The sequence below is a fragment of the Parus major genome, chromosome 27, assembly GCF_001522545.3.
Source record: "Parus major isolate Abel chromosome 27, Parus_major1.1, whole genome shotgun sequence".
NCBI lineage: Eukaryota > Metazoa > Chordata > Aves > Passeriformes > Paridae > Parus > Parus major.
This window is the reverse complement of record NC_031796.1, coordinates 29,923-51,101: the sequence shown is the minus strand read 5'-3', so window position 1 is coordinate 51,101 and position 21,179 is coordinate 29,923. Positions and strand designations below refer to the sequence as shown.

At 40.6% G+C, this 21,179-nt stretch overlaps 1 protein-coding gene across 8 annotated transcripts in view; it reads right to left on the bottom strand.

The window, feature by feature from the left end:
• TANC2 (tetratricopeptide repeat, ankyrin repeat and coiled-coil containing 2) overlaps positions 1 to 21,179 on the bottom strand; it is a 155,439-nt gene that overhangs the window by 111,921 nt on the left and 22,339 nt on the right. For 7 of the 8 annotated variants that reach the window (XM_015651339.2, XM_015651334.3, XM_015651341.3 and 4 more), the window contains exon 3: positions 14,605 to 14,704. In XM_015651339.2, the coding sequence (XP_015506825.1) occupies positions 14,605 to 14,671 (67 nt within the window). In that variant the 5' untranslated portion in view covers positions 14,672 to 14,704. Of the gene's footprint in view, positions 1 to 14,604; positions 14,705 to 15,093; positions 15,145 to 21,179 lie in introns of all 8 variants that reach the window. The other variant, XM_033520027.1, reaches the window with a different exon arrangement.

Below are 21,179 nucleotides of genomic sequence, written 5' to 3'. Positions count from 1 at the left end.
AGACTAAACATTTCAAAAGACAAAAAGGTCCCAGTATTAAAATCAGGAATAAACCCCTGTATTTATCCCAAGACACATGATCATCACCAAAAGACAATCTCCCTCCCTGAAAGTTTCATCACCCTTGCAAGTGTTTGATACCAAGCTACATGGGGCTCGGTGGGTGGAACTGGATGAACTTTAAGGCCCCTTCCAACCCAACCCATCCGGAGATCTCTCATTCTATGAATCAATCTCCTTGATCATGTGGAAAGACAACACCTCTGCTGTAGTTACCTAGGTGTATCAAACCCTGCCTTGAGAACAAGCCACAGCCAAGGGAGGGGCTGGGGGCAGCAGATGCGGGGTCCTGCTCCCCAGAATGTTCCAACACTCAAGGGTGGGACACAAAATGGTGACAAGAGGCCGCCAAAGCCCCTGGGCTGGAGAAGGGGAACAGGAGTTGAGAGTCTGGGATGGATCATCCTGCAAGTTATACACCATATTAAGGGGGAAAGAAAGCTCACGGTAAATTAATTTCCAAAACGCAATTAGTGGGTGAGAAAGGAAAAAATAAACCAGATGACTCAGCAGATATCAAATCTTCAGTCAGCACACAACCACTGCTGCACTTGATATGGCTGCAGCAAAGGTAGAGCTTGGGGGAAACCAAGGATGGAAAGGAACAGCCACAGTTAAGAGCTGAATAACTGAACTAGTTCATTCCTTTTCTCTTCACTACAAATCAAAATGTTGAGCACAATCTGCTCCCGGCAGTGGAGGGGCAAGGTTAGCAGGGAACAATACCACACGTAATTATGAAGTTATCTCTCTGCACACGCAAAAAAGAGGAGATTGCTGTTTCTAAGGGAATATTAATTCTCACATTTTTTGATCTTCCAAGTGCTTGTATCTACATCCACCTCTGTGTGCACATCAGGACTCTGTCTTCACAACAACATTCCTAGTTATTTTATTTATGCATGATTTTAGGTAGCTGTTAGTATTTGCTTTAGCAATAGCCATTGTTTATAGACACGACCTACTATTCAGACAACATCTGCGGACAGTATCACTTCTGAAGTTCAATCAACTCAGTTGCTGTAACGATTGCCAGTGTGGTGAAACACCAAAGTTATTGACAAATCCTTCAATGCAACAGCTAAAAGAGGTCACCAGAAGTAAATCAGTTGTGAAATCATTGCTAGAGAACACAGCTATCTGTGTTAATTTAAAATAAAGATCAGCACAGACTGAGATGAACCTGTTTAAAAAGGAGCTTTACAGAAGTTCTCATGCAAAAGAGAAAACAGTCAAATGCCACAAGGGAAGTGAATAATACAGTAAATATTGACTCAGTAATTCATATTCTCTTGCATCTCACTATGAAAGGGAGAAAAATTTTTGTGATCTTTTAAAAAATCTCAGTGTTAAGAAAATCCCTACATTAACTCTTATATCTTTCCATTAACTCTTACACATTATTTTAGTTTTTGAAAGCTGCTGTCTGATTTTGAAATCAGTGTCCAGCATCTGTCCATCCGAGATGCTGGACACAGGTCAGAAACCTGACAAGGGTTCTGAGAGCCTGATCCTGTGGCAAGAACAAAGTAAACAGTCATGGCTATTAACTCTTTCTCTCAAAAACTTAAAAAGAGATTAAGGGATCTCAAAGATCGTGATCAGTCACAGGATCAGCAGAGCAGCCTCTCCTGCTGTAGCCAGGTCTGAGAAGCACTGCTGCTTCCTTCTCCTCTCCTCTCCCCATCCCCATTCCACCAGTCCTCCATTTAAAGCAATGACATAACAAATCCTCCCCAACACACACAACGTGATTCTTTGAACTGACTGTTCTGACAGGCAAAGAAAATCTCACGGCTTCAGCATTCCTAAACAAATCCCCTGCACAAAGCACCACAATTAGTATGAGGGGGCTCCAAACAGGAGCCAGATACATCTGCACCAGCACATCTCATGTCAGTAAATCCCACAGCACCTCTGGCATCACCTCTGTCAGCACCTCCTGCCAGGTATTCTCATTAAAGGCAAACATAACAAGCTTCATACAAAATAAAATGCCAGAAGCCCAACATTTCTGGCTTCCTATTTAATTAAAAGGCCCTTAAAATCCACACCATGACTAAACATCTCTCAAGATCTCTGATCTGACAAAGCAATTTTTAAGGCAAAAGAATCCAAGGGTGGGTGAGGCTGCTTCCACGCATGCTGGGGAATCTGCGGCACGAACCGACTGCATTGGATGTGCTGCTGCTCTAACAGCAACTGGCAGTTGCACACTCCACTGTAAGAGCTATATATAAATCAATAGTTTAAATCCATCAAAATCATATCAAAATGGTATCTGGAAAAGGAGGAAGACTCACACAAAGCCAGTCAAGCTGTTAGGGACAGATCCGATTCCAGCCCAGCCCAGCATCCCTGCGGAAGCATCCCTGTGTGCACGGCACAGCGTCTGGAGTTGAGGCTCCTAACTGCCATTGTGCTCCCGAAACAGGGGAAAAAAATCCTCAAAATAAATAAATCAAACAGCTCCAGGGGCTAGAGCCCACCACGAGGATCCTGGAGCTGCCAGCACTGCTGCTGCAGGTGCCGGTACTGAGTCCAACCCTGGAACCTGCCGCAGCGATGCCAGCATAGGAGAGGGAGTTGCAAATCTTGTTCTCAGCATTCCTGATAAATTCCAGCCTGGTAAAAAATGACACGTGCCACATGATCTTCCCACTGCTCTCTCTGGATGAGATGTGCCTGGAAAGGGGCAAAGTGTTCCCCAGACAGAGTAGGAGAGAAGAGGGAGCCCAGTCTCATACTGAAAACAATTATTTTAATAAAAAGTCCTTCCTGATTATTTAGTTTGTATTTTTCTGCCTCAGAAAACAATATGCACCACCATTACAAATTCTTATTATGCTATAATTAATTCCATTATAAAACTATTATTATTGTCACTGTTGTTTCTATAAAACTAGTATTGTGGTAAAAGTTGGTGTTATGGTTAGAAATAGCATTATTGCAGTGTTATGATTAAAATCAGTATGATATGAATTATTATGATAATTAAAAATTTTAGAGAACTGCATTAAATTACTAACAGAATAAAACATCTACCCCCATGAAAACAACTCCCTGGTGGGAGTATCAGGGTGCAGGGGAGGGATGCAGGAAGTTTGTGGGTGTTGAGGGTGGAATACTTTTACTGATGGAACTATAGCACAGACCTGGGTTATTAATCAACGTATCATGAAAATCCAGCTCCCCAATCACTTTCCAACGTGTTGAATCCCTTAGCACAGAATCATTAAGGCTGGGAAAGACCTCCAAGATCAGCAAGTCCAACCTGTGCCCGATGCCCACCTTGTCCCCAGCCCAGAGCACTGAGTGCCACGGCGTTCCTTGGACACCTCCAGCACCCTGGGCAGCTCCTGCCAATGTTTGATAACCCTTTATGTGAAGAAATTCCTGCTGATGTCTAACCTGAGCCTTCCCTGGCCCAGCCTGAGGCCATTCCTTCTCCTCCTGTACCTGTTTTCCCTGAGAGCAGAGCCCAAGCCCCTCCCTGGCTGTCCCTCCCAGGGAGTTGTGCAGAGCCAAAAGGGCCCTCCTGAGCCTCCTTCTCTCCAGGCTGTGTCTCTTTCCCAGCTCCCTCAGCCGCTCCTTGGGCTTCAGAGCCTTCCCCAGCTCCATTTCCTCCCCTGGACATGCTCCAGCCGTGCAATGTCTTGCCATGAGGGGCCCAGAACTGGACATAGCAACTGAGGTGCCTCTCGAGCACTGCTCAGGTCCTGTGGCCACGCTGTGGCTGGTAAAAGCAGCAATTTGGCTTAAGAGGCTTTGGCAATTCATAAACATACTGAAGTCCATCCATTTATCGTCCAAGTTCCTCTGTCTTCGAGGAAAGTCATTTGGGTAGAGGAATTATGGATTTGTTTGGTTTATTGAGGCAGCTCTAACACAGATCCAGGGAATCATCAGCAAACGCGATGCTAAAATAACTCAGCACCTTCCAAAAGCTGGCACTATTTTCCTCCACCTCCTCCTGCTACATTTTTATGGCAAAAACTTCCTCTCTTTAGGAGCAGAGCATTGTCACTTGCTGGGACTGTGCATGACAACAGACACACTTCCTAACAGACTGCACAGAGCAGCTGGGGCTGCCCCTGGATCCCTGACAGTGTCCAAGGCCAGGCTGGACACTGGGGCTTGAAGCAGCCTGGCAGAGTGGGAGGTGTCCCTGCCCATGGCATGGGGTGGCACTGGATGGGCTTTAAGGTCTCTTCCCAACCCAAACCACTCTGCAATTCAATGATAAATGGACTTCAAAATGCAAAGGTCCATTGTCTTCTTGTGGCATATCCTCTATTAGCTCCGCATAAGGCTTAGTAATTAGGAAAATCCATAGGAAAAAAACCCAAGAAACAACAAACCAAAAGCAAAAAAAACCAAACCCAAACAACCCAGTGGTCAGAGGCCAAAAGATGACTTCATTACAAAAATATATGGAATAAAAAACTGTGATGCTACTAATGTTTAGACATGATACACTGTATTTCATTCATTAATTTTAAAACCACCATAACTATGTAACTAAAATACAGACCACTGGACTGAGAGACAAAAAGGAGCTTCCCATGTCACATTAGGCAAAAACAAATGCCATCAACGAGCCCACAGGTTAGTGCCAACAAGCCTATCAATGTTATCACTGGGTGTCTCCTGCTCAGAGATGCTCTCTGAACTCTCCACAGGGCACATCCATCTGCTCCGCTCAGCTAAGAAGCTCACAGCCAGAACACACAGTTCAGCCTTTAGTTACTAATTTTCTACTAGAAGTGTTTCTAAGTTATAAAAGCCTCTGGCCTCCATACTTGGGCAGTGTTTCCATCACAGCTCACCTTGGCAAGTGTGCCACAGCTCTGTGGAGTAAAATACATTAAATTCTATATGAACAAGGAAAGCACACTAGTTAGATCATGAGATTTTATATCAAGAATGTGCTGGTAACTTGCTAAATATGAATATTTTGCTCATACTTAGTAAGAATACTTAGTAAGAATGAGGACATCAATAGAAAAAGTTAACGTCCACAGTCACCTTAATTACAATTCTGACGCAGACTTGCTGGAAACAACCCACAAAATTAAAAAAATGCGATTTCTTCCAATAACCCAGAAACCAGAGGGAGCCATTCACCTGTTACAGACATTCATTTCAGGAATAAAGCTATAGATTCATAATTAGTTTGTCATGGAAGGGACCTAAAAGTTCATCCCATTCCACTCCCTGCCAGGGACGCCTTCCACTTGACCAATTTGTTCAGATTCCGTCCAGCCTGCCATTGAATACACCCAGGGATGGGGCAGCCACAACTTCCAGGCAATGTGTGCAAGTGAGATTGTGGACTTTTAAATACTTCTTTTTAAATGGCCAACACCCAAAGCATTTATTTATCCCAAATAAAAACTTGATCAATTTGTTACCAAAATGAAAATTACTCTTTTAGCTTAAGCCTGACCAATGACTAAATGAGTCACCCATGTTTTTTTTAGAATGGGGGTTTAGAAAATACAGAACCAAAAGCTCAGAGTCAGTAGATGGCACCTTTCTGCAACTGAACATGACCGTGCTGTGACACTTTGTGTGGGAAACACTTGTCTTAGGAAGACAGAAAGAAAATTCAGAAAATTGGCCTGAATTAATAAGCAAATTATTATATAAAGGCCTGATTCACTGCCATTATGTACTTAGGAAGTGGCGTCAGTTTCATTTGAGTTTTGTCTCCCTGAGCCCTAATTTCCTTGAAGTGCTTCCAGGTGCAGCTCCTGCCCTTCCCCTGTCCCAGCCTTTCCAGGGCAGGGCCGAAGGGGCAGGAACCCAGAGCACAGTTCCTCTGAGCTGCTTCAGAAAATAAGTTCTATTTTCACTACTTTCCATCTATTTGAAGGGATGATCTGCTCTCCGAGTATGTCAAGGAAAGAGGTAAATGGTGTTGGTTGTACAAAGGGTAACATCATGGACAAACAGCCTCGCGGAAGGACAGGGATGTGTCTTGGACTCACACAGTGACATAAAGTTCTAGCTTCATTTAACTTCATGAGAAGAGAAAGAAGGAGAGAAGGAGGAGAGAAGGAGAGAAGGAGAGAAGAAGGAGACAAGAAGAGAAAGAAAAAGAGAGAGCGAGAGAGAGATGGATATTCTAAGGTGGGAGTGGGCTTTTAATCTGCAGGGTAGCTTTCAGAAGACACTTCCAAACTCAGGATCAGCCACTATCAGCCACTAGGATCACCAAAGAGGACTAAGGCAACTGTGACATTTAGATACCCAGAATTCTAATTTTTTTTACATTTTAGCACTGGGATCTCCTGAAGCTTTTCTAGGTGTCTTTAAATAATAACACAGCATTGCTGTAAACTTTGAAACAAGTTTTGTTCATGGAACACAGTAATTAAAAGAACAGATGCAGTTCAAAACTTCAGCTTCTAAATGAACAAGGCAGAAACACCACCAAGAATACTTTCCACTGCTTATTATGCCTCTGAATAAAACAGTGTTGGCACCTCAATGATTAGAGCATTTACCATGAACAACGTCAAGGAATACTTTAAAAAAGAAGAGTAAAGGGATGACGATGACTCGATCATATAAATCAGATAAGAACAATACGATGAAAAAATAATTTAAATGCACTATTAATTCTTGTGGTATCAGGGAAAGAAAGTGGTTTAATATAAGTTGAAAGCAGACTATATGTAGTATACAATTAAACTGTGTCACTTGAAATCATAACAAAAGAAACACCCATATAAAAATTAAAAGCCTCTTTTTAAATCTGTATGTTGGAATCATGAGATGATTTATGATCTTTACGTTTTACTCTAAAAATGGTCCAAAGGTCCAGTTCAACAGATTAGTTTTGTCTATCAGCAAATCAGTAACAGAGCCTCAGAGGATAAGCGATGGCTGATAATCATTCTGAATTCACCTGAAGAAGATTTTCAAACCTATTTAGATGACAAAAAGTATGTTCTGCTGAGATCTAGACACCTTATCAAAGCTTCTGATAAAATCATGTCCATAACTTGCTTAGGTTTTGAGGGTTTTTTGTATGCTTAGAGAATATGGGTTGGCTGCTATATTGATCTCATTCTCAAAAAGAAAATTATATAAAAGGAAATATAAATCCTCCCACTCCAGAAGATCTTGCAGCAAAAATTTCCAGAATTCCTTCAAATAGGTCAGTTATAGATGGAAGCTCTAGCAAAAATTATCCATGAGTTGTCTAAAAATATATCTGATACTAAAAAAACCAGTCCTCATAGACATGCTGAGAGGAGAAGTTTGTGCAAGCAGTAGAAGAGGCTGAAGGGAAGAAACTCCTGAAAAGGTGCGGCTTAAAAGTCAATCCTCTCACAAAGCAAAACTTGGATTTTCCATTAAAAGTATTAGTAAGTTATAGACATTTACTCTTCCTGAAGGAAAAAAAGGAAAAAGGAAGGGCAACTGCAACTCCAAAAAGAGAATTTAATGATGGAATTCCAGAGTCATCCCTTACAGCTGGCACGGGTACTTCTTGCAGCCAAGAAATGCTTTATGTGAACCAAGTGGAATGCATGTCTTGGAAAAGCACTTCACATACACAGTGCTGATTGTAAAAATCCCTCAAAAATAAAAACATTAGTCATACCTGAAATAAAATCCTAAAATGAATCAATACGGATTCAACACCTGTCAATATAACAAACAACTGTAAGAATCTGCACTAACACTTCCCAGGGACAAGTAACACTGAATATAAATAATATTTATCTTTAGAAACTGGGGAAAAATGCGAGATGGAAAAAATCTCACATCTTGGGCGGAGATTTAAGTAAAGGCACATCAAGACTAACGGGGATTAATTACATCGAGGAGAGTGTGATGAAAATGGAGCTGGGTAACAGACACTAAGTACGGTAGGGTTTGTTTCATTTTGTCTGGGAATGCTTCTACCACACTATATGAGTGAACACAAGAACATCTGCAGCCGGTACTCAACTGTTTAAATCCAAAAGTGTTCTGCTCAAGGAGCACAGAACCGGTATTCAGCCTCACACCTTCCTTCTTGTGAGAACTTAGGAAACTGCAGTGTGCGAGGAGGCCCTGGCACAGGCGCCCAGAGCAGCTGGGGCTGTCCCTGGATCCCTGGCAGTGCCCAAGGCCAGGTTGGATGGGGCTTGGAGCAGCCTGGGACAGTGGGAGGTGTCCCTGCCATGGCAGGGGATGGCACTGGACGGGCATTAAGGTCCATTACAACCCAAACCATTTTGGCATTCTCTGATGCTATATTTAGCTTAGACTTTTCTCCATTTTAATTCTCTTTCCTGCACATCAAGATGTTGCTTATTTTTGTAACAGGTCAAGGTCTGATGACAAGAAAACATATTATATATGCAACAAACACACTGAGGTAAAATGGCAAAATCAACATGCATATGTTGAATATTTCTAGAACAATTTATTCAGTTAGAAACATTCGATCCTTAGTAAGTTTCTAAAATTGTGTGAAACATTACTTTAGATTGCTTGTATAAAAACAAAAAATCCTTTTTAATAGACTACAGATTTTGTTTAAATCCTGCATTAAGGGAAGGAATCCAAGTTTGTTCCCGGAGCCAGGCCTCTTCCAGCAGAGAATCCCCATGTTATTATATATGTCAGCGATTTCTTACTGATTTTCCAGATGAAAATGTTGAATTCACTGAAATAAACCTTATTTTCTTAAAAGATTTGATTGGGTTTTTAAACTATTACAGATATGCAAATCCTTAAGGTTTCCTAAGACATTCTGGAAAGCACACTCCACTTTACAACAGTTTGGGTGAACAAATCCCTCAAATTTATATTATTTCCTTTTGAAGCTAGTGAATTGTATACGAGAATACCTTTTTATGCCGAATAAGAGAAGACAAGGTCATTTGATGTGGGAAGATGCAACTTCATGTCCTTTGCACATCAGCATCAGGAATTTCGGTGGGATTTGATGGAAAATGCCTGCTCCATCTACTGGCTCAGCCCCAGTAAAGCACCAATATTTCAACACAAATCTGTCAGTAAATGGGAGTAACACCACAAAATCCCGCTTGTTTTTGTATCCAAAATACGAGTCCTGTGTCCCGAGTTCTGGGGCCCTTACTACAAGAAAGATCACGTCCATGGAAGGGAATGGAGCTGGGGAAGGGTCTGGAGCAGCAGGAGCAGCTGAGGGAGCTGGTAAAGGGGCTCAGCCTGAAGAAAAGGAGGCTCAGGGGGGACCTTCTGGCTCTGCACATGTTCTTAAGAGTTGGTGATGGTCACACAAGGGAAAATCTTGTCTGATATTTGTGAATCAGAAGGAAATAAATACTTATTATTCCAATATAGGCTGCTAAAATTCGCTCTACAATAGTAGTGCAGGAGAGAAGCAGAAGCTTCATTGTCCAAACATCTTCTATTTGTCTGAGAAGAGTCTGGTACATGAACAAGACGTATTTTGATCAAATAAATCAGAATGCTAGGAAGCAAACAGCATGCCTGTGTACATATAAATCTTCCTGATATACTGCCTTCTTCAGAAGGAGAACACTGCATTACATAAATGCAAAACAAACTTTCAGGAAAGGTCAGTTCATACTTAAACAAACTGAAGGACAAACTTTACTCTGGTGAGAGGCTTTGTCAACATACTTGCGCGTTGTTTAAAAATGGATTTATGAAAAACCTGCCATTTTTGTGGAAGAACAGGATCCGCATTTTTATTTGGATGGAATACCTTGAACGTGTGGACACAGCCAGTATTCAGGACCATAATACACGATGGGTCTTTTAATTGGGTCTTCTGTGAACCAGGAAAGAAGAAGAAATTTTTTAAAACCCTGCACCAAAAATATTCTGAATGACAGGAAGGCTCCTGGCTGGGAAGCTCCAGATAAAAATCATGCATTTTATAGTTAAGAACAAGCAAGATGTAATTCCTAACTAACTCAGAAGGGAAAAGAAGACCCTTTGGGCTAAGGATTGCATGCCTCAGATACTCAGATTTTAGGGTACTTGCCTTGTTTTGGTTTTTTTTTCCTCTATGTGTGGGGGGAGTGTTGTTTGTTCATTTGGAGTTCTTCTGTGGTGGTTTGCTGGTTTGGGGTCTCCCCCCCACCATTTTTTTTCTTTTGCTTAAGGCTACATTTATCTGTGTCAGAAATAAACAGCACAAATTCTTGGGCTTCTCCTCACAAAGCAAAGGGAAATACAAAGCCAAACAAAATGTGCAGTTTTGCAGCTGAATTTTACCAGGTTCTAGAGGGAAGCCAAACTCTTAGAGCAGCATTAATTTAATGTGATAATGTAAGAGGGAAATAGTCCATCTGCTTGGAAAAGAACAAGGAAAACTGTAATAGGTGGAATGACTGGATTCATTACATGGAATCAGTTCCCTAACAGGATACTGGAATGAATACAAGTGCACTGATTTGATATGCACTACTTCAGTATACACCCAGACCAAGGAATGATTAATAAAGCAAATAAACTGCAGATAAGTATGAGACAGGTCCCTGATAAAAACAAGTGAAAACAACAGAAAACCTCAGTCTCTGGATTCAGAGAACAGAACTGCCCTGGAAGAACTGAATTAGTGGGCAAGAAGCCACAAACATCTCTTAGAAGAAGCAGCAGCAGGTTTGCCTATCTGCAGATTATTACACCTGCTTGCCCTGGCCATAGGGCTCTGGCCACAACAATCCTGCTGGATCTTCACCCAGAAGGAATAACAGGATGGAGAAAAACACAGTCCTTTTGCATTTTGAAAGAAACACATCTTACATAATATAGCTACGGATATAAACGAATCAGAAGGCTTGAATGTCTGTGCATCTCTAAATTAATTTACACTGGAATTTACATTTCGGCACCAGAGATGCTGCTATCTGGCAGCTTTGTGGAATATCCATTTATATCAGAAAAAAAACCAACCTAATCAAAACACTGTTGCAGCCATATTGGGTCCTCAAGGCATTAACGTAAACCATCCTGAGTGCTCTTGAATCACGCGTGAATTTTTCTTAAGACAAGACATTAAGTATGTGCACACACATGTGCACTGAGCACTCTGTGTCCAGAGCACATACTTTGAAATCCCAGCACTGGAGCTCTGAAAGGACACCCAGACACCCAGAATTAATCACAGGAGATTACCCAGGCTGATGCTGTAGTAGAAATTAATTTATTTTAACTATAACTATACATTCAGATGCGTGTAACTGTATTCTTCTTTTATAAATACTTTGTGTGTTCCTGAATCACAACACCATCAAGCACCAAAGGGGAAAACCCACCCTGGCTGAGGTAAAATAAATGTTAACCATGGTTCTCAGAGAAGTCGCTCAGCAGTTTCTAAAGAAGGAAAATTAAGAAGGCTTTTTTACTGCCATCACTACCAGTTTTCTTTTAATCAAGAAGCGTTATCAAAACCACATCACTTCTAGGAATCATTACCCTGACTCCACTGCTCGTGTTCATTGAGTGCTGCTGCAAATGAAAGACACAGCAAAGCACAGGAATCGCAAAGGCCAGTGTGCTCCTTTGGATTCCCCAAGAAAACAACGAAATACCTTTAACCCTGCTTCAAAGGTTTATTCCCACACTGGAATGCAAGATGACTAGAATGTAGGAAATGAAGGCACAGTGCAATCTCAGAGACATCTGGGTGGACTGTCATCAGTCCACGAGACTCAGACTCAGTACGCGGCACACCTGAAGCCAACAGATGATTTACCCAACATGGACCTTAGGATTTAGAGCTTGTTCACAGTTCTCAGGGATGGGTGTTGCTCTAAGGTCATGCAGCAAATCAGAGCACCAAAACCATCAGGGAAGCTTAATTTCCATCTAATTAGCATTTTAAATCACGTTAATGAGGGAAAAAAATAAAAATTTCAATAAACACATAATCTTTTTAGAGCACTTGAATGAGAAAAAATCCAAAAACTGCAGTGTCCCACCTATGTCTCTATAGAAACTGCCAAGACAAAACCCACCAGTGAAGACAACACTGTTGGAGGGACCTGAAGGACAGCACTGACCATGTGAAAATGTTCAAAAGAATGCAACACCTGGACCCAGCTGCTGAAAGACAGTTGCATTTACTGTGAGGGTGGTCAGGCACCGGCACAGGTTGCCCAGAGAAGCTGCGGCTGCCCCTGGATCTCTGGAGTATCCAAGGCCAGGCTGGATGGGGCTTGGAGCCACGTGGGATAGTGGAAGGTGTCCCTGCCCACAGCAGGACGATGGGACTAGACATTTAAATTCCTTCCCAATTAAATTCCACCCCAAACCATTCTGGGATTTATTCAAGGGAATGGGAGGATTCATCAAGATCCTGTCAGTGACAGGGTGACAAATCCCTTTCGTATATTATTAGGTAAATTCTGTCCTTTTTAATCTGCTTTTAAAGTATCAAAACTGTAGTTTGCCAGAACTGCAAAGCACATAAATATAGCAAGTTTCAGGCTTACAGTACTGCATGTGACACAGAAATGGACACGGAAGATTTACTGATTCTTTTCCTTAGTGTGTTGCAAAGAAATACAGACTTAAATATACTTGTCTTAAAAAAATCCAGGCAGCAAGGAATTAATCTATTATCATGTAAGAGTTTGGAAGATTAACAACTATCTGAAAAATTGTTATGCAGTGCAGTTATGTTTGCCGCTTAGTCACAAACAACATAACAAACCTGAGCATCTCATTTTCCCGTTCCCTCTCTTGCCCTGAAGAATGCCAAACAGAACTTCTCAAAAAAGCAACTTATTTCAAGGGCAGAATTGCAGTAAATTAAACATACAGTACAGCCACTAGGCATTAGAGAGAACCTTATCAATTCAATTCTGTCATACTATTTTTTCAATACATGAATAAGAAAACCCATCTCTTCTTCTGCTTTGCCCAAAACCAGACTGTCAAATCTCAGTACTTCAGAACTGACATTTTTCATTCACAAAAGAAGAAACATGTATTTGCAGAGCTTGGCATGTACAAAATCTTTAATATTGCTTCTGGGAGATAAGCCAAAAGGAGTACTACGGCCTGTTAGCAGCACATCTGACAAAGAGAGGGCTATGTACAGAAATCACAACTTAAGGTGATCTGTCTGTGCACGGTTTCCTAAAGGTATCATCAAAGGATTTATACTTTCAAACAGTAAATGTGACACAAATCACAAGAGGATGGAGCTATCTGCTCACATGTCTTCCCCAAACCTGTCTTTTCATGCAGGTATCTCCCTCACACTAACCACTCCTACCACAAGACACTGTGAAGTTCCTATGGTAAGGAAATCTTCTCCATAAAAGCAATGAACAGCCACCACCTCAGGCCTGAATTCATATGGTGCCTTTGCAAAACAGACTTTTACCTGCTTTGAGATCCACACCAACCACAGTACCACGATGCACTCCTGAACTTCCCAGGGCAAGTGCCTTCAGGATAGACCAACACCCCGCAACTATCACCAGACACTGAATAAGAGATCACTGATGCCTAAGGCATCAGTGCTGCCCCACAGCAAAGCCCCACAATTCTCCCTCCCCAAATACAACATAGGCAGGAAGACAAAAATAATGGCCAAATTCTAGCAGTGTGAGAAACACTGAACAACTTGCTTAAACCGAGGGAAAACAGCCCATTTTCCCACTGCCTTTACCACCACTGCGCCTCCTCACATCCTCACCTCCAGTTTCTCAAAGAACATCCATATAAACATCCATAACATAAATATCCACACTAACACAGATGCACGAGCACAAATAGACACCGTATCCCAAAATATTTAAGGTGTGCTGCCAGATGGCTTTAAAATTCAAAATGAAAGATCTAAATAAAAGCTCTTATCCTGCCAACACTCAGTTTTTGGAAAAAACTATGAAAGTTAAATAAAAATGTTTTTAAAGCCTATCAATATTTCTGTAATGCTTTGTCTTACAATTACTATCTCCCAAAATCTCTGTCATGGATGAAACAGGCCAAGCCACATGAACCAATACTAACTGTAAACTCCTTTCCTGAGATGGCAGAAAAACAAAATTGACATAAATTATTAAACTTGGCCAATTTCTCCTTCAATTTCAACTATTCCCATTCCTCTTTCTCCCTCCTCATTAAAAATAAAAGCTTAAAAGAAATTGCTGCTGCTCTCAGAAATTTTGGCTGCAGTTAAGCAGGTTTTACTGCCACAAGTTATCACAGACATTTCAGAAGAAAAAAAAAATTATTACTTCCCATAAATGAAATGTGAACCTTGATTCTTGTTTACTACAAGATTATGTAGAACTCTTATTTGGTTTTCCGTGCATCTCATCTCCACAATAAAACCTGATGATGGTTTACATGCATTTCAAAATAAATATAAATACAGTTTCAAATTAAAAGCACATCACAATATTAAAATTAAGTATAATGATGTTTGGAGTCTACAAGATCGTCAGCTGAGTACATCTGCTCATTAACAAGAAGAAAAGTCCTGCTAAGACCAAAACACGTATAAAAGGAATGGTTTCAAAAGTGCCCATATTCCACATGCATGATGAGGTGACAATCACTTACCGCTGGACCTGTTTTTGCGGTTTGACTTCCCTCCTGTAAGAAGCATTTTGAGACTGTTTCGAAACATGGCGATCCTGTTCCACTTGGTTTATTGCAAACACTACGGAAAGCAGAACAACAGACATAAAAAATCAATGGTCCCATTTGGACAACAGGAAGCTATTATGGAGAAGAGGTAAAGAAGTGCTAAAACCAAGATAAAATGATGAAAAACTATTTTGCCAATACAATTCCTAACAACAACATCCACATAAAGCCTACCACTTAGTTTGCTTTCAAGTTATCCAGGCTTTATTTCCAGGACAACACAATTCCAGTGCTGCTGGTAGAGCCAACCTATTTTACCAAATAATTCATTATCACACAGAAGTGGGAAAGCCATAGCATTTAGCAAACTGCCTCCGTTTCCCATCACTATTAAAACCAAACCCATCAGAAGGAGCTGCTGCCCCTCCTGTTGCTTAGAAAATCAATCCTGCTGACACCAACCATGACTCCAGATGCTCTGCGGCTCTTGGGATGGTTGACTGTCAAATTCTCCTGCAAATTGAATAAATTGTCATGAGGAGATAAATCACTCAATCCCAGAGTAACTGATGCAAAAAATCAAACATAAACATTACCCCTATATTTTCCTTGCTGTATATTTCCTGATGGGGAAAAAGAAAAGTTGTCTGAGTATTGCTGAAGATAAGAGTGTCTGGGATCAACAGGCACACTGAGAGCCTGTGCTGGGGAACAGCCTCTTATTAAAGCACGTAAAGCATCAAAACACCTACAACAAAAGCAGTTCAAACCAGACCAAAATAATTGTAAAGAGTCTTTGATCAGTACATAAAATAAATCAATTTTCTTTCTATTGGACACATGATATTCCATAGTCACAAGGTAACACATTCATCTTGTAAAAATAATGAATTTTTTTCCCATAACAATATTTGGTTTCTCTTGGAGGATGCTCAGTAAATGCCATCCTGCATTTCTTCACATTTGTTTGATACTTTCAATTCTGATAATACAATAGCGGACAGTTCAAAGAGCTTTGTATGTATTTTTAAAGCCACTGAAAGTCCTTTTAATATATTTACTCACTTACCGAGAGACACCAGCATTCCAGAGCAGCAGCTCAGAGTACACACATCCCAAGCCCCAGTAAGCACACAGGGATGACAGCAACTGAAGCCTTTCCTGACACAAGTTCCCACTCACTTGCCAAATTGCACAAACAGATCTGGGAGTCCGTATGCATGCATGCATGCATGAGTATTAAATTCATAAATCCTTTGCATTTATGAATCACTTGAGCATGCCCGGCACCTTTCTGCCACCAAAACACAAGGAGCTGGTGTTTAGGCTCATTCCCAAGGCTCCTAAATGAGGCTTAGGTCCCCTTCAGAGCATCCCACTGTTACATGACTACCAAAAAAAAATTCCACCTGGGTACACAGACAATTGTTTAGAGACTTTCCCCATGCTGGCTTGCACTGTGGAGAGAACTTAGCAGAGCTAAGCCACCAGTGCTGAGCTACAACTGAATTCAACCAAATTCTGTCAAAGAAGTCACCTACCCCGGGCCTAGGCCATGCCAAAGGTGAGCCTGATAGTTAATATTAATATTATTAGCTAATAATTATATTTACCTGCACTTTGCACGTGGCCAACAGGGCCAGGAAGTGCTGTGCTGGTACTAGGGCTGAATTAAGGCTCTGTGCAGGGCACAGCCAGAGTCTCCATGAATTTGCTCCTAAGAACCCCAGACAAGAGAGAGAACTGATGTCTTGCATAAAGACCCTGCGTTACCAGCCAAGGGACATCCCAAGGACTAATTCCATACTCCCAGGGGACTGCTAGACTACAGGAAGATGACTCTGCCCATGGCAGGGGGTTGGAACTAGATGGTCTTTAAGGTTCCTTCAACCTGAACCACTCAGTAATTCTGTGACTCTACTTTAGCTGCAATTCCTGGCATGGTTTCGCATTGTAGCTTACACACAATATTGATGTATTCTAAGCTAAGCACTCTTAACCCTTATCCTTATATCCTGATTAGTTAAGGTGTTCACAACACAGAGGAGCAGGTGACCAAAATCAGCTGCTAGTTTTCGTTTCCACACACAACTGTGTCTCTCTGTGGCTTTGAGCAAACACGGTCACTGCTCTTCCTCTGTTCAGCCAACACCACTAAGCCAGAAGTAATATTTAAGAATAAGCAGTCTAAATTAAAAATCCTGTTGGTCGTATTAGTTCATGGAATTAGAAGCATTAAACAGCAAACAAAATTACAGTATTAGGAGGAGCTGGATCAGACAGTTTTTCATCCTACCCCATGAACTCGTTAATGTACCTCACAGCCCAGGTTAATGCCTTTCTTCAGGATCAGCAGCAGCTCTGTCAGAATGTCCTAGTTGTCCTAGGGCAAATTAGGGAGGAAAACTCCAAATGGGGGATAAAAGGGTTTTCTGGAAGTTTATTCTGGTGTTCTTATTCTTGTAGTTTTGTTAATAAATTTTCTTTATTTCCTTCTAAGTTTTAAGTCTGTTTTGCTCTTGTTTTAATCCATATCTCACAGCAAGAAGTAATTTTTTTAGTTACTGCCTTAAAACCATGACATTTATTTGGTGCGTTGGCTGGGAAAATGAAATTAGCAAATCTAAACCACTACACAGAAGCAAAAGCTGCAGGGATGTGATGGGGATCCTTCACACCCCCACTGACACAGGATGTCTGTGGCAAGAATTTGGACAACCAAGAGATACTACACTTGATTTTCCCTTTATCTTGTCATTTTTAAGTTTACCAAATAAAATGAAGACACTGCATGAGCACAAGTCTCCAAAGAGTATCAACAGATGACTAAAAAGGTATAATCTCCTACACAGCATTTTTAGAAAAAACCAGCTCAGAAGTCAGTTTTGCTTCTTTTTACAGAGATATTGCGTGTCAGACACAGAATTACAAAACCAAAGCAAATTTTTCTGCCTATATACCACCAGTAGAACAACCAGACCCCTGTACTCTCCTCCTCTCTGATCACCATACTAAAAATAAAATTTTATTTTCTATAAAGCTGATTAGCAAAGCTAAGCTCTTGTTCAAAAGAGTGTTTGATGTCCAGTGAGTCGTACAAACATTGCTGCCAAATTTCATGCACGTTGGTGTGAGGAGTTATTAAATGTATATCTTAATATTAGAATCCTGTGCTTTCTCCAATAAGACAAATTTCTAACTACAAAAGGAGGAAGGGAATGCATCCTAAGTCATGCGTGCAATGCACATCTCTTAAGAATTTCATTTCCCCTTTAAGTGTTCAGTTCCTTCCTCACCTCTGCAATAAAACTACCTATGTAGAGGGACGAGCATTGCAAAAACTTGTTGTAGAAAATAAAATTACTGTAAACATTTTGGTCTTACAAACAAACATGTTAATAGAAACAGAGTTCTTTATCCATGTACCCAATCTCAGCCAGGAGACAGCCTGTGCAGCAGTCAGGCTTGCTGTGCAGCACATGATGCGCACAGGTATCAATCAGCAGCATAGCCAGAGTGTGGCAACAACAGAGCTTTAACTGAATGGCTGAAAAAGACAACCCCCTCCAAAAAAAAAAAAAGAAAAAAAAGAAAAATACCATCTTGCCAAATTGGAATTGGAGGTGGGTCAACCATTCTGTCAGCTGCCTCTCAGGATATGAATTTGTAGTTGAAAAGTGAAGTACAAGCCTGTGCCAGCCCATGAGATCCCATTACCTCACTCTCTGGGTCAGGCAGCAGCAAATTAAGACAGAATTTACTTCCAGAACCTTCTTAATATTCAGCAGAATACACTATGGAGTGTTCAAAAACTCTCAATACATTATGTTAATAGATTAAACATTATAAATAATAATAATAATAATAATAATAATGTTATAAACATTTAGCATGTTATAAAGCAGAAGTATTTGTAAACTTCAATTAAAGCACATTTTTCAATGAGAATCTCAGTGCTTATTCCTTTATTTATCAGCTTCTGTCCATCTCAGACAATCCTGAGGCACCACATTCCTTCAGTACACCTTCCCTGAATTCCCCAAAGGAACAAAGGAAAGAAAATTGTTTTTAAAGGGTCACTTTAAAAAAAAAACCAAAAAACAAACCAAAAGTCCATTGATGGAAAATATACACAGTTGTGCAATGTAATGGAAAAGCTTGGTACTTGTAAAATATTCTATTTCAAAGGTTCCTGGTAGCACAAGATGAGCTGATTTCATGAGGGAAGCTGAACTCACTACAGTAGAAATTAAGAAGTGTGCGTAACAAGGATCTTATATTAAGATGCCAGAAAAAGGAACCTTTCTGAATATTAGTTTTCAGGATTTACCAGCATGTAAAGCCCAAATGAACATTTTGTGAACAAAAAAAAACCCTAACTTTTCATAAATTAGTGAACTGTTTTCAAAGAACATTCAAGCTTCAGGAAGGAAGAGATAACAAGGACTTTTTTACACAAGTGACAGATTTATAAAACTAATTATCACACAATGAAATAAATTGAAAAATGCAAACAAAACACACAACGGGGCTTGACTTTCAAGCATTTACTCCATGTATAATGGGTATTGCAAACAGACGTGTTCCACATTTACCTGTAACTGCTGCCAAGCTGAAACTTTTCATGCTCCTCAAATTAATTATTTAAAGTTTAACCTGAACTCTTATTTTAAATTGCCCTGAAATTCCAGAGGGTGTTTTGAGAGACAGCCTGATGACAAGGACTAAAGAAGGCTTACGTTGGTACTTTGATGCTCACAGGAGGACTGGGATGGCCACAGTCTTCACTGAGAACTGTCAGGAAGTGGCAGAAGCTCCATGAACTTCATGACGATCAAATCCATTAAATTCTGCCTCCCAGAACACTCTGCCTCACCACAGTGGTGGGAATAACTGATTACAATATCTCTGAAGTCAAAGGAAATGTATATTAACGAGCTTGGTCTGTGCACATTTGAACACACGGGAGCACAATTTAGAGATTAAGTTTAGAGATTAAATATTTCCAGGAACTTTAGGAATAAAAAAAGTACTGTTGAGACCTAGCAAGCTTGCCAAGAACTTCTAGGATTATTTGGAAATAGGAAAACAACAAAGGTATTAAAAGCACTAAACTCTGCCAATTAGAGGTCTTTAAGCAATTAAAAGTTTATTAAACAGAGTTCTCTAACAGGCTTTAGAACAACAAAATTAATTGTTTGATGTTATGTTTCCTCACAAATGCCTGACCAGTAATAACTATCATGGGGGGCCTGATGTGAAGGCCCATCTGCTGTTTCACTCTTAAACAAAATACTTGGAGATCTCTGGACTGCCTTTCCTACAGATCCTGCACTGACTTGTCTTTGCTTCTCCAACTGTCTTTGATAGAAATACATAAAAATCACCCGTAAAACACCTAACAGTATTCCCACTGGAAAAACAATTGCAGCAGATCAACGCAACATTTCACAAGGAAGCAGGAGGTTGACCTCAATCCCTGCTTTGATTTTATCAAATGAAGCAGCTGTTAATTCTCCTGTTAAAAAGCAGTTCTGAGAACATAACGAAGTAATATTCCCATGGTTGTGACGTTCCCAACAACACCCCTAAGGTGACTGTGGCCATTTATTGAGTCTGTGGCGATTATGTTCAGAGGTAATTTTTATACCATTACAGCCTGGGAGGAAGGAGACAAGCACTGTATTCTTACGGAAACCCACACAATTTAGCAGAGGAACAGCTCATTTTGGTGCTATGCTTGGAAAACAGCGCTTCCAGAGGGTGAAGCTGTTTGTACCTGGAGCTGAGAGGCAAAAGTACACCACACTCCATCCCTCAACACACGCGGGCTCTGGGCAGGCTCAAGCTTCCCGCTCTTTGCTAACAGGAGATTGTTTTTCCTTTTGTCTGGACCACAGTCGCACTTCAAGTAAGGACAAAGGAGAATAAAAGCACGACTGCTCTCAGAGAAAGACTGCACTGACAGCTTATTGCTCTGAATCCAGAGAAACTCGCTACTCTCAAACAATAACAATCCTCATCAGATAACCTGCCTGCCACAGAATACCCAATTAACAGACTTTGTAACCGTAACTTTTCAGTCAAAATTTGAATTTACTTTTCTGGGAAAAAGATTTCTCCAGCAATACTTTTTATTTAAGTGTTGACATTTAACATCTATTTAAAACGAGACCAGAAACATTGCAGAAAGAATGCAATCACTCACTAGGAGAAAGTCAAAAAGTTCTCTCCCCAGCATGAAAACGTGGTGACCTTGACATGCAGGAAATTTAATTTCGAACCAGGCTTTGTCATTTTGCATAACCTGGTTTCTAATTCTAGATTAGGGTTATACCTAGATTAATGATACAGACTGAATTCCCAAAGAACACTTCCATTCTCTATATACAATGTCATAATTATCCAGCCTCGGAGTAAAATGATAGCTAAACAAAAGTTAGAAATTCCATCACCTCACTTTCATCAATTCACTCCTGGTGCTTTTAGTGTCTTCTGTGTTGCTCATAACAGTTAAAATTATTGCTTTGGTTTTAAATATTACTAGT